Genomic DNA, 12508 nt, shown 5'->3' on the forward strand with positions numbered 1-12508 from the left:
TCATCTATAAACTACAAACTTTACATTTAACATTTATCTAAAATGAGAGAAGGGGAGAGAGACTAAAAGTGCTGTGTGGGAGAAGACGCAGAGTAGCTCTCTGAGAGGGCAAAGCTCTGTCACACTCATATCAGTACTGAAAGTGCAGAGCTCTTCCTTTCAGACAAACCCATAAACTGAATCTTACACAAGACTATCAGCTAATGCATACCACCCTCTAGCTCTAATTATCACGTTCTTGTAAAATGGTGAGAAAATCCAAATACAACATTAACTTTAACTTCTTTCCATGTGGTATGCAAGGGGGTTTCTCAGCAATAAAAACACACAGAGGAAAAGTCCAAAATGACCTGGTCTCCCACACCGATCAAGGGCTCAATGTAAAGTTTTATAGTCCTTAAATATTACTTACTCAACATGAAAGTTTTATGAATTATTTTTATTAAACAAAATACCTGATTTTTTGCCCCCCACAATTTTCAAAACTTGTAGCCACCAAAACAAAAGCATGACCAGCAAGGTCACTATGTGTCAGATTTTTGACAAAAAACAAGTACCTAAATCCCTTTAAGCGTCTCTGATAAACTTCAGAATTTTCCACTGAGGTATAAGTTGTTTAGACGACATGCAAGTCACAACGGATGTTTTCCCTATTTGACGGGTCGTACATTCTTGATATGAATCACTCTTTTTGATTACATCAGCAAGGGTTAGATTGTCATTCTTACAGTTTGACTTAAACCATCTATTACACTGTGGTTCCTTAAAAGTTACTTGCCTACAGGTGACATTTTTTACATTTAGGGCCAGATTTGCTAAAAGCTTGCGCCAGCGCAAACCCTCAGTTGGTGTAAAAAAAAAAACTACTGTGAAGTATATGCATTTGTAGGAATCTCCCTTTCAGATGCAAAATTTATAGGAGGCGAGTATTTAAATATATCATACAATGCGATTTCTTAAGGTTTGCGGTAGTCAGTTTACCACTATTTGCCACCAATTAACACATTTTGCATTTGACATAGCAGCCATAGTTGCTAACTGGCGCAGCTCTTGGTAGATTACTTTGGTCATTATGGATCTGGATGCGTCGGTGTTCTTTAATCTGCGCATTGTCAGTAGCTCATCCACAGAACTTTCCACTCCCTTCCATGCTTTTACAGCCTTTAGTGTGCAGCGAGTGTTAATATAGGACCCTTTGCAAACCTAACCATGAAAAAAGTATCACTGAAAAAGTCTTCCTCTGTGATTTTGCCGGAAGTGTTCGAAAACAGAGGCATATTAGCAAACTAAGCATTGTTTAATCAGCGATTACTTCATAAGGGAGCTCAGAACAAAATATCAGACGTTTCTGGATTCTTTCCTTGTGTTTTCAAAAAACTGATTCTTTCGTATTGGCTATAAAAGTGCCCTATTCAGAGTGTGACTTCTTCTATGTCATCATCAAATGACGTAATGGCCCTGACCGCAGGTCGGCTCTCAGAGACATGCAGAGTGCTCCTATTGTTGGGGAGAGAACTGATGTTTAGTCCATTCAGTGTGTCTGTGTCCCTCCTGCGTCCACCCACTGGTCCTGATGGGAACTGGCTTGTTAGAGGGGGGCTTAGGATCTCCATCCTGCTGGATGGATCTGAAGGAGGTGGTGTGGCTGAGGCACCAAAAAGCTGCTGCATGAGGTTGGACTTCCTTTCTTTGACCAGGCCACCCAGATCCAGCCCTTCATCTAGTTCTCGAGGTGGCTGATTTGCATTGCGTGCACCTAAACCAGCACGGGGGGCAGATTTACCAAAAGAAGGGGCGTAGCTGCCAAAAGCAAGATCAATATCCTCACTTGGTCCATGTGATCGGAGACCACCCGCTCTTCTCCCACTCGCCAATGTGTTTGTGATCTCTTCTGGTTCTGTGAATTTGAAAATACCGTTGTAGTTCCGTTGCTCGGACAACCGTGGAGGAGAGCGGAGACTTCCTGTGTCATCGGAAAAGAAGTCCGAGTCCTGACCTTGAGTCTGCATGTTGATCTCACGCATCTTAGCCAGTAGCTGCTCTTTGTGCTGACGTTCCTCTTCTGCACTTTCTTGATTGACGGCCTGGATCTCCAGATTTCTTGCTTTAAGTTGTTCCTCTTCCAGTTCACGCTGCTTCCGGCTCTCGTCCTCCTTTTGAGATATAGACAGGCCAATCCTCTTCCAATCTTCTTCCTTTCTGTCCAGGCCTATTTAAAAGAAACAGAATTACTGTAGATGCAAACATGCATTTCAACAAGTCCACTACTGTTCAAAAGTTTGGGGTCGGTACCAATAATATTTTTATTCAGCAAGGATGCATTCAACTGACCAAAAATGTCATTAAAGACTTTTACATTGTTACAAAAAAAGTATTTAGAGTAATGTATCTGGAGTAATGGCTACTGAAAATTCAGCTTTACAATCACAGGAATAAATTATATTTTAAAATATACTAAAATAAAAAAAAAGTTATTTAAAATTGCAATAATATTTTACAATATTACTGTTTTTACTGTCTTTTGATTAAATATATGCAGTCTTGGTGAGAATAAGCAACTTTTGAACTTTTGTGTACATTAAGTATTTGGACAAACATCCATCATATACATCTGTACATGATTGAAAACTTTATAGTTATTTGAGCTTCTTTTTTAGTTATAATATTTTAACTATATTTTAGCTAACAGTATTTAATTTACTCAAATTGTTATGTTAATTATATAATTTATTTGTGTATGTCCATTTGACTGACTGAGACAGCAGGATGGCATCTATGACCAGTTACTTTCCTACCTCTGTTTCCCTTTGAGTTCTTCTCATTTGAGCTCTGCTGTTGATCTAGTCTTTGCCTCTCCTTGTCTTTCAGCAGCTCCATTTCTCTTTCTCTGTCATGCATTGCCTCTTCTTCTCTCTCCTTCTCCCTTGTTCGTACCATCTCAGATTCCATGTCTCTTTCTTTCTCCCTTTCCCTCCAAAACTCTTGAATCTTCCATTCTTTTGTTTCTCTTGGTCTCTGCTCCCTGCCTTGCTGATCCTGCTGATATATTATTGAAGAAAATGGATGACAAACAAAGGACTGGAATAGAGTAAAACACAAAGTTCATAATTTCCGCAAAGTTTGCTCAATGAAATATTATTTTAGTCTGCACAAAAATGAAAATTGTCAGCATTTTCTCATCCTCATGATGTTTAAATTTGGCAGGTCGTAATCAGTTAAAAGACACAAGAACCAATGACATTTGGCATCACTGATGTCAAAACTGATGCAACGTATTTGAACATATATCAAGAGCAGCTGTTGCAGAGAATATGCTCTACTTAAATGATGCTCTATGGTGTCTTTTTTTTGTTTGTTTGTTTTTTTGTTGTTGCCATTTTTGGAGTTTGACCACCCCTGATCACAAATTACAATATAAACATTCTGTGCAACTTCTCCTTTTTTGTGTTCCACAGAAGTAAGAAGTCATCAGTCTTAAATGAATTGAAGGTGAGTAAATGATGATAGAATTTTCATTTTAGACTTTTAATCTAGACAAAACAAGTATGTCTCCCAGAACTGCTCTTGAAACCTGACCTGAGATCATTCTTAATTCAGAAATATTATTATTATTATTTATCATGGACATGCTGTAAAACAAATCAGCCAGGTTACTAGTGCTCTTCTATTGAGACTATTTGGCAGAGTTTAAGAGGTTAGCACTTCATACAGCAATGCAATGCTGAATTAAAGATGTGAAGATTTGCTTTGGGAGCCAGAATATGAACTACAGTCTATTCTATTGTGTGCTGCATGCTGGGATACAGAAGGACAGACATTCAAGGCCAACCTTTTTTACCCTGTGATTCACTGTAGGCTTTTGAACCTGAAAGTCAATAATTAAAAATTACTCAGATGAATTAACAAGGAAATTCACGGGTATGTGAGTGGACTAAAAGGATCCATAGGTGATAAAACAGTATGAGAAAGACAGAGAAAGGAAGGATGTAAATTAAGCACTAACGAGCAAAATCAATCTATTAACAAAAGAATAACTACATATATAACAGTATCAAAAAATGAAAGATGATGAAACACAAATAAATATATTCTTTTCTCATGAGTAATAAAATTTGAGAGACATTTTATTGTGTGCTGAGGTTTCTAGCTCAATATGCAGAAATTATGTGCTCTGTTCCAAAACCTAGCGAGGCTGCATTTTAAAGCGTCACATGATCGTTCAATGACAAGAGATTCCAAAAGATTATTTAAGCCAAAAACTAAGGCATCATTATATGTATCCTTCACAGAAAAAAATACTGTGAAGTTCAATGAGCTCAGAAAATAAATAATAAATAAATAAATTAATTAATTAATTAATTTTTTTAAAAATCCAAGATTGCAGACAGATTTGTCGATAATAAACATTACATACAATTAAATAAATTATTCACAGGGTAAAAATATTTATTTATATCTATTTATTATTTAGCATTCATTCAATATACATTGAACAAAATTATAAACGCAACATTTTTGTTTTTGCCTCCATTTTTCATGAGCTGAACGCAAAGATCTAAGACTTTTTCTATGTACACAAAAGGCCTATTTCTCTCAAATATTGTTCACAAATCTGTCTAAATCTGTGTTAGTGAACACTTCTCCTTTGCCGAGATAATCCATCCACCTCACAAATTAGACATCTGATTAGACAGCATGATTATTGCCCAGGTGTGCCTTAGGCTGGCCACAATAAAAGGCCACTCTATAATGTGCAGTTTTACTTTATTGGGGGGTCCGGGGGGGGTCCGAAAACCAGTCAGTATCTGGTGTGACCACCATTTGCCTCACGCAGTGCAACACATAATTACTAATAGTTGTAAATGAAAAATGTATTACTTAACCCAATATCTGTGTGTGATGTACTTTCATTCTCACTATTCAAAATCTAATGAAATCTCCTAAATGGAGTGCTATTTGCGAGTTGCTGTCGAAGACAACAAGCAGCTCACTAGATTTTTAAACAAAGCTATATAGAACATTGGTCTAATTACAGTAATGACATCACAAACTGAAGCTAATCGCAATTTCATGAACTACAGTTCTCTTATGTTTAATAAATAAATAAGATTCAGAAAATGAAATCCAAAAAGACATGTAATTTATAAGATCTCTACTGAGCAGATTATACATGCCTTCAGAGAGAGGTAATCATCGGTCTGGTCGTCAGGTGGGAGTTCGTTGGTAAGAGCTGGAGGCGGCAATGGGAAGTCCAGTGAGGACGCCCTGTCCTCTGTCTGTACTGATTTAGTGCTGGTTGTATTAGAGACTTCAATACATATACAAACACAAACATGTGGCAAAATGCATAGGTTACAGGCACACAGATATACATAATGTAATACTCCACCCTTTAGAGCCCCTACAATATCTCTTCAAACACTCTGATTGTTATATGAATGTCAAAGTGATATATCAAATCCATAGAACCACTGTAATTAAAGCTGGAGTCACTAGTGAATCTCACGAGAATATAATCACCATAGGAAGATGTTTGTTGTGGAGTCATTACCTGTCTGCTAATAATAATTATGAACCCAATGTTTAAGTGTGTAAGAAGGCCCTGGGAGGAAGGTGCCTAGTACAGCTGTGTAATGGGACTTAGATCTACCTTTTCGCTTGCTGCCATTCTCAGCTTCTTTTCTGGAAGAAGCTTTCAGCATCCTGTTAGCGTAGATGTTCCGAGCATCCAGCTCCTTTTCTTTCTCCTGATATAATAAGATGCAAAAAAGTAATTAACCTATGACATGATGGATTTGTGATTAAAAGAATCAAAATTTAACTAAAATCTGCATATGATTTGTGGGTGTTTTATGTAAAGTATTTGGTACCTTTAGTTTAGTGCAAAGCCTCTCCATTTCCTCCTGTAGTGCTTTAACTTCCTGTTGTGAATCATGAGTTCTCTTCCTCTCATTAGCTAGCTGCCTCTGAAAGCTCCCACTACTCAGCTCCATGTTCTTCTCCAATTCCTTATGACGCATTACATGCATTACACACACAGAGCCATACAAAAAAAAACACATATTAACTGCATGATGAAGGATGAAGTCATTATAATCAACCGTAGCCCCTAAAAGAAAGTTAACTTCCTCTGGTAACAGCTGTATGCATATTAATGGCTCAAACTCATTAAAAGTAAACGTAAAAGTAAACGTATAAAGAAAATAAGAAGGTTTGCACAAGAAGGATATCACTTATATCTTATGGAAAGACATTATTTTAAGGCGGACACAAAATATTATTTTTACTTATAAATTTAAATCAAAGGTGTAAATGTTATATTTAGATTTTAAAAGTGAAATTCATTATTAATATTTATTTTATTATTATTATAGAATTCATAATTATTTAAATGAATTATAATAATATAATTTATTATTATTAATTTCAGACATATAAATAAGAATTCTATAATGTTTAAAGTTTTCTTTAAAGTTTTAATAAAGTTTATTTTAATAAAATAAAGTTTTCTTTAAAAAGAAAAAAAATATATACATTATAATTATACAATAAACCACACATTTATAAACACTTCTGGAAATTATGACATACATGGTCAAATATCCCTTTTTTTAGCCAGTGGATAATTGACCTTTGGAACAAGTTTGAAAAGTTGACAAGCATAATTCCCAACCAACTGTATAAGTTTGCAAGGCATAAAAATGCATAGACATGATCAAAACGTAAGATATAGTGCTAGCTCAACAAGTGACAGTTTGGCCTGGGACAGTGGGCCATCCTTATTGTAGAGCCCTGCACTGTGTGATTGATTGTAATTTTTTACCTTCACTCTGCGTTCACTTTCTTGCAATTTGCCTTGAGTGTACGTTAGTTTTCGTGAGAGTTCCTCCCTTTCTCCAAGATTCTGGTCATCTGCGAGTTGTTGCAGTTTCTGCAGCTGGCTACGACAGCACTGGAGCTGGGCGTCCGTTTCCCTGAGGCTGCGCTCAGCTGTGCGCTGGTTCTCTTGACTGCGTCTCAGCCTCTCACGCAGTACATGAGTCTCATTGTTGTGACGAGACAACAGCTGCGAGATCTCGCTCTCTGTGTCATTGTAGCGATGCAGAGCTTTCTCTTGCCGCAGCTGCATCTGTCGCAGTAAACGGTTCTCACGCTGCAACTCGTCTGCATGCAGCCTCCGCTCAGACAAAGCATTCTTCAACTCGTTGATCTTTAGCAGACGTGCAGACAGCATGCGTTTGGTGACCGGGTCCACTTCTTTGGATGGAGCGTCTTTACTCAAAGTTTGGGATCGGATGCCTCCTGACCGCTGCTGAGGATGATGGGAGTGGGGCGGGAGACGCCGTGACACACTTTTACGTACACCTGAAAAGAACAACCAATATAAGTACATATAAGTAATTAAATAAAGCCACAAAAAAAAAAAACATAAAAAAATAAAAATACATACATACATACATACATACATATATATGAGACTTATATAAGAGAAATATATATAAAACGTGTGTGTTATTTATTTTTGTAATGGCAAAGCTAAAATTTCAGCCTTTAGTGTCACATGGTCTTTCGGAAATCATTCAAATATTTATTTTGTGCTCAAGAAACATCTTTTTATCTCCAGTGTTGAAATTAGTTGTGCTGCTTAATATTTTGTGGAAACAAAAATTGCATATTTATCAGGATTATTTGATGAATAGGAATGTCAAAAGAACATAATTTATTTGTAACAATGTAAAAGTCTTTATTGTCACTTTTGATCAATTTAATGCAACCTTGCTGAACAAAAGTATTAATTAAAAAAAAAGAAAAAAAACATGGTAGTTTTACATTCACATGACACTTGATGCTAAATGTCTCTTGTGCAATCTGCTGGTAATTATTGGTACTGCAGAACACAACAGTAGGGCTGTAACGATTAACTGCGAGCCGGTTGAAAATCGATTCAAATATGTGACGATTCAAATCGGTTGAGTTGCTAAACAAATCACTTGTCTTAAATCTAATTTTGTAAAAAAAAAAGATAATAATCGTGAATCGAATCGTGAGTTGAGTGAATCGTTACATCCCTACACAACAGTTATTCTCTAATTAAACGATGCTTTAGTCAATTTAAAGGTTGATATCCACATTATATTTTGCTTCAAATAACAAAATAAAAATAATAAATAAAAATAAAGTAAAATAAAAAATAAATAATTAAATAAAAAATATAGATGTGAAATTACATTTTGCACAAATAAACTGAAACCTATTTTTAGGATCATTAGGATGCGTTGCATCATGACATTATTTTTATGACAATTAAGCACATCTACATTTAAATTATATTATTTTTAAATTATATAATATTCATATTTTATTTTATTTTTAAAATCTGTTATTTGTGAAGCATTATGGTATTAAAATCGTTCTGGAAATGTGCTTAACTGTGATATATTGTTATAAGGTAAAAATCTTGGTCCTCAAAATTGGCTTTATATTGTTTAAGCAAAATATAATTTATTATATCTTTTCGTTTTTGGAGTGAAATGTGACCTGGCCAAGTCCTTCACAGGTTTTGTGAGATATATACACCAAGGACTCATTTATATGATTGCACAACTGAGTATCTTTTGAGTGAGAAAATTACACTGCCGCCCATCCCTCAGATCCTGGGTTGAATCACAGTAATCAAAAAGTCTCAAGAAACATGATTGGCCACAAAAAAATAAAATAAATAAATAAAATAAAAAATGGCCATGCCCAATCACCACAGGATTCAGTCGCTGATGGCCTTGATCATCATGTTAATTACATTATACCTGTAATTGGTGGATAAGAGGAGACATCTGACTAATTTTATGTGATTTAGAAGACATACACAAATTATTTGACCTTCTGAATTGCAGATGAATTTGTTCCATTATGATGTGTGAAAAGGAGAAGTAAACAAGATTTTACATAAATATTGTACAGTGCTGAAGTTATATGTACTAAACAAGTTTGTTCAAATTGTGATGAGTTCACATGATCAGTGTTACAAATGTACTTATAAGATTAGTGACCTAGATATTGTGCAGAATCTTAAATATTTATTCATCATTGTAGATCATAAAGTTTCTTTTTAATTTTTCAAAATTTCTTAAAAGTCCTGCTTATTTATAGGTTTGCGTTAGATTTTTCTACATATATTTTCAACATGATTTTTCAGACTTGTATGTTTACATATAACGTGTGCACACACCTGCTCGATGTAAGGGGCTGCTGGACATTCTCCTAGACCTCCCTCTTCTTTGTGGAGATGGAGAGGCTGACGGCGAGAGAGACCGATCTGAGTGTGAGACGTTTTCATAATCATCCGAGTAGAAAGAGGGACTGCTACGCTCTCCATCCGAACACCGATCCCGGTCTGGGTCTCCGGCCGGCTCTCGCGTTCTGGTTCGTGCATGATCCCCAACCGAGCTTTCGATGTCTTTCCGGTATTTCTCCTGTTTTCCAGATCGAAAAGGAGATTCCGAGATCTTCCCGTCACTATGGTGAGACAATCGGCTGTGCTCTGATTCCTGATTATCCCCATGCAAGTCCATGTCTCTCCCTGCAATACAGTTCACAATGATCGAGATCAGACTGAGACTGGACTGAATATGTGCTTCACTCACAATTAATAAGCAGCACACACACATCCAAACACACAAATCAGAAAAGGAATGATTGCTATGGCACGGTATGTTTGCAAATGAGATCGTGTGTGAGCCTTCAGCGAATCGTGACATAAAACCAGACACTAAACACTAGGGGTGTAACGGTACACAAATATGACGGTTCGGTGCGTACCTCGGTTTTCTCAAGCTGTCTGAGAGGCTTCATCAAGTCTGCATCAAGCCACTGTCATGTTTGTTGCTCATTAACAAAAGTGACGTGCTATTAATTCTCATCTAGCAATGTGGCTGGGGATACAGTGTCCAGCCACTAACACATATAATGTATTCAGCCATAAAATTACGTACGTTACTATTATTTAGTCACAACTGAGCAAGTCTCAAACACTAAGCCATTTAGACTGCATATTCAACTTGTATTATGTTCTAACCAGACACTGTCTTATCAAATCAGGGCATATAGTGTGTTTGTGAAGTGCAATAGTTGATAAAGATCAGAAGTACAAATAAGGAATCACCAAGTGTCACAAAGAACAAAAAACAATAGAGCTGGATAAAAGACTAAAATGAGCTACAGGAGATTGGTTGTATCCTCATAAAAATGTATTTATGACCCGTTTGTAAGGCTACTGGCAAGTCCTCCTCTTTCTGTCCCTGAACCTGCAGAATCCTGATATCCTCTCTGGTCACCGTCACCATGGAGATTGAGTCTGCCCTTTTGTAAGTGGCCAATAATATAATTCATTCCTTAATGGCATGCTAAACACATCCAGTTACTGCCTGACCTTTCACCTCCCTCTTTTTTGGTAAAATGTTTATTAAGACACCCATTATGAAGTGCCATAAATCAAAATTTTTGCAAAAAGAAATAAATTCTTTAAAGTTAGGATCAAATATTTAAAGTTAATATTCAAATATCGGAATTAAGGAAATATTGAGTTATATGAGGCCTTCCCCAAATAAATATCAGCCCTATTTGCTACCTGCAGGTACAGACCTATTTAAAATATACTACTACTACTAACAATGATAATAATAATAATAATAATAAACAAATTATAATAAATTAGATTTTCATTCATGTCGGTGCCGATAGGTTTGCGGGCAGCATGCCGGCATACAGTGCTGTTGCGCTATGGGTGTCCCGAGTTCGAATCCCGACACAGGAACCTTTCCCGATCCTGCCCCACAATCTCTTTCCCGCTTCTCTTCTTGTCAGTTCTGATCTGCCCTATCATAATAAAAGCAAAAATGCCAAAAATCTAATAAAATAAAACAAAGATCTGCATTCATTAGTAATTGAAATCCTTTTTTTCTGCCAAGTACCTGTCTTGCCTTTAGGTAAGGAATCTTATGCAAATGTAAAACTGATACAATACCACAGAAGTTAAGAGAGTTTCTACGCATACAGTCTAATGATAAAACTTTTTATATTGCCAATGAGGAGCCCATTGTGTTTTGGATATATATGACATGCTGGCATCAAGAACTGAACCCATCTGCACTTGACGCTCCAGTTTGAATGGCCTTAGTAACCATAACAGCAACAAATGTCAATCAGTTTGGTTGATATTCCTATATAAAATTGACTTATATTCCGAAATACATAAAATAATATTGTGATGAACTTACAATAATGGAGTTATTATAGTTGCTGTTGCCAAATATCATAACAAAAGAGATTTTCAAAGGCAGAATTGCAAGTCATATAACAATATAACAGTAAGTCCAACTACAGGTGTCCTTAAACAATAAAAAAAAGCGGTCAACGTGTCTTCGTTTAAAACAAAACAATGTAAGGCTGTATCTTAATACGTGTCTGTATATCTTAAGAAGCTGCTAGTGTTTCTTGTTTACAACCTGATTGTTCGTACTTTGTGTTGATGACAAAAGTGACAAAAGCAATAGCAAACGCTGTACGTACACTGCTGCAACAACGCGCGTGAAATCAATTTAAAAGTAACGTTACTTACCAGTTTCTTGCCCTTCTAAGTATCCATATCTATAGTCAGTTTCTTCATAACGTGGCTCGATTAACGGCTCGCAAACTCGCTAGCCAGCTACATGAGCTAGCTGGGATTCTATCGTGCAACTAGGACAACACACTCTACTGTAGAGACGACGCCAAACGATTAGCAAAACCTTATTCGATACGGTAAACAGAGGGCGAAGGCGGTTGTTTTGGTCGTCTGTCCTTTAATCAAACAGCATCTGAGGTCGATTATGGCGGATATTGTAGCTTTTGAAGAGGAATATGTGCTTTACTGAAGGAGTTGGTGAAATCTCTGAATCCGCGCCTCGCCTTCTGCTACCGGTGTCATAGTGACGCTTCGCCATGGCAACGTGCGCGCCCTGTCCGTCACCACTTGTTGAGCACGGCTGATGTTACGCTGACAGACAGGCGTCAGGCGTCGGTAATGCTTTAAAAGGAGCAAAAACCCATCAGAAAGATATTAAAAAGGCGAGTTTCGAGTCTGATTGGTGTTACTATGATAACCAGTGTTGGGGAAAGTTACTTTTAAAAGTAATGCATTACAATATTGCGTTACTCCATCAAAAAGTAACTAATTACGTTACTTAGTTACTTTTTATGGAAAGTAATGCGTTGCGTTACTTTTTGTTTGTACTTTTTGCTTGCTTGTTTGTTTTTAAAATAAAAAAAGTTCTATTTTTTGCAAATATAAAAGCCTTTTCACACCAAAAGTGAAAGCCTCAGGCTGAAGGGACAGGAAATTTACGTCCGTACAGTAGAATGCAGAAGAAAAAATTTCAACACACTTCAGCAATAAAAAAAAAAAACACACAAATGATTATCTAGAGACATTTTTGCTTATTAGTACGGTTGAACTGGATCATCGAAGGTCAGA

At 36.5% G+C, this 12508-nt stretch overlaps 1 protein-coding gene across 4 annotated transcripts; it reads right to left on the reverse strand.

The window, feature by feature from the left end:
• Positions 1 to 888: 888 nt before the first annotated feature.
• On the reverse strand, positions 889 to 12004 carry LOC107671846 (lebercilin-like). 4 transcript variants are annotated; one of them, XM_016464831.1, is made up of 9 exons: positions 11615 to 12004; positions 9227 to 9577; positions 6824 to 7365; positions 5871 to 6008; positions 5651 to 5747; positions 5175 to 5281; positions 3830 to 3865; positions 2796 to 3039; positions 889 to 2209 (listed from the first exon to the last, which is right to left on the reverse strand). In XM_016464831.1, exons 2-9 carry the CDS (start codon positions 9567 to 9569, stop codon positions 1413 to 1415), a joined length of 2304 nt encoding a protein of 767 aa, XP_016320317.1. In that variant the 5' UTR covers positions 9570 to 9577; positions 11615 to 12004; the 3' UTR covers positions 889 to 1412. The 4 variants fall into 4 exon arrangements, with proteins under 4 accessions (XP_016320317.1, XP_016320316.1, XP_016320320.1 ...); XM_016464830.1 differs by having other exon boundaries at positions 5175 to 5308; positions 11615 to 12003; XM_016464834.1 differs by lacking the exon at positions 3830 to 3865 and having other exon boundaries at positions 2796 to 3036; positions 5175 to 5308; positions 11615 to 12003.
• Positions 12005 to 12508: the final 504 nt, after the last annotated feature.

The sequence above is a fragment of the Sinocyclocheilus anshuiensis genome, unplaced genomic scaffold (assembly GCF_001515605.1).
Source record: "Sinocyclocheilus anshuiensis isolate Anshui unplaced genomic scaffold, SAMN03320099.WGS_v1.1 scaffold1089, whole genome shotgun sequence".
Lineage (NCBI taxonomy): Eukaryota > Metazoa > Chordata > Actinopteri > Cypriniformes > Cyprinidae > Sinocyclocheilus > Sinocyclocheilus anshuiensis.

Excerpts from the sequence above, each read along its gene's own strand:
- LOC107671846 (XM_016464830.1), bottom strand. The coding sequence starts at position 9,569 with ATGGACTTGCATGGGGATAATCAGGAATCAGAGCACAGCCGATTGTCT. Across the intron at positions 5,748-5,870 it reads GGCTTTGCACTAAACTAAAG|GAGAAAGAAAAGGAGCTGGA; the intron begins GTACCAAATACT and ends TTATTATATCAG. Across the intron at positions 5,309-5,650 it reads GAATGGCAGCAAGCGAAAAG|TCTCTAATACAACCAGCACT; the intron begins GTAGATCTAAGT and ends TATGTATTGAAG.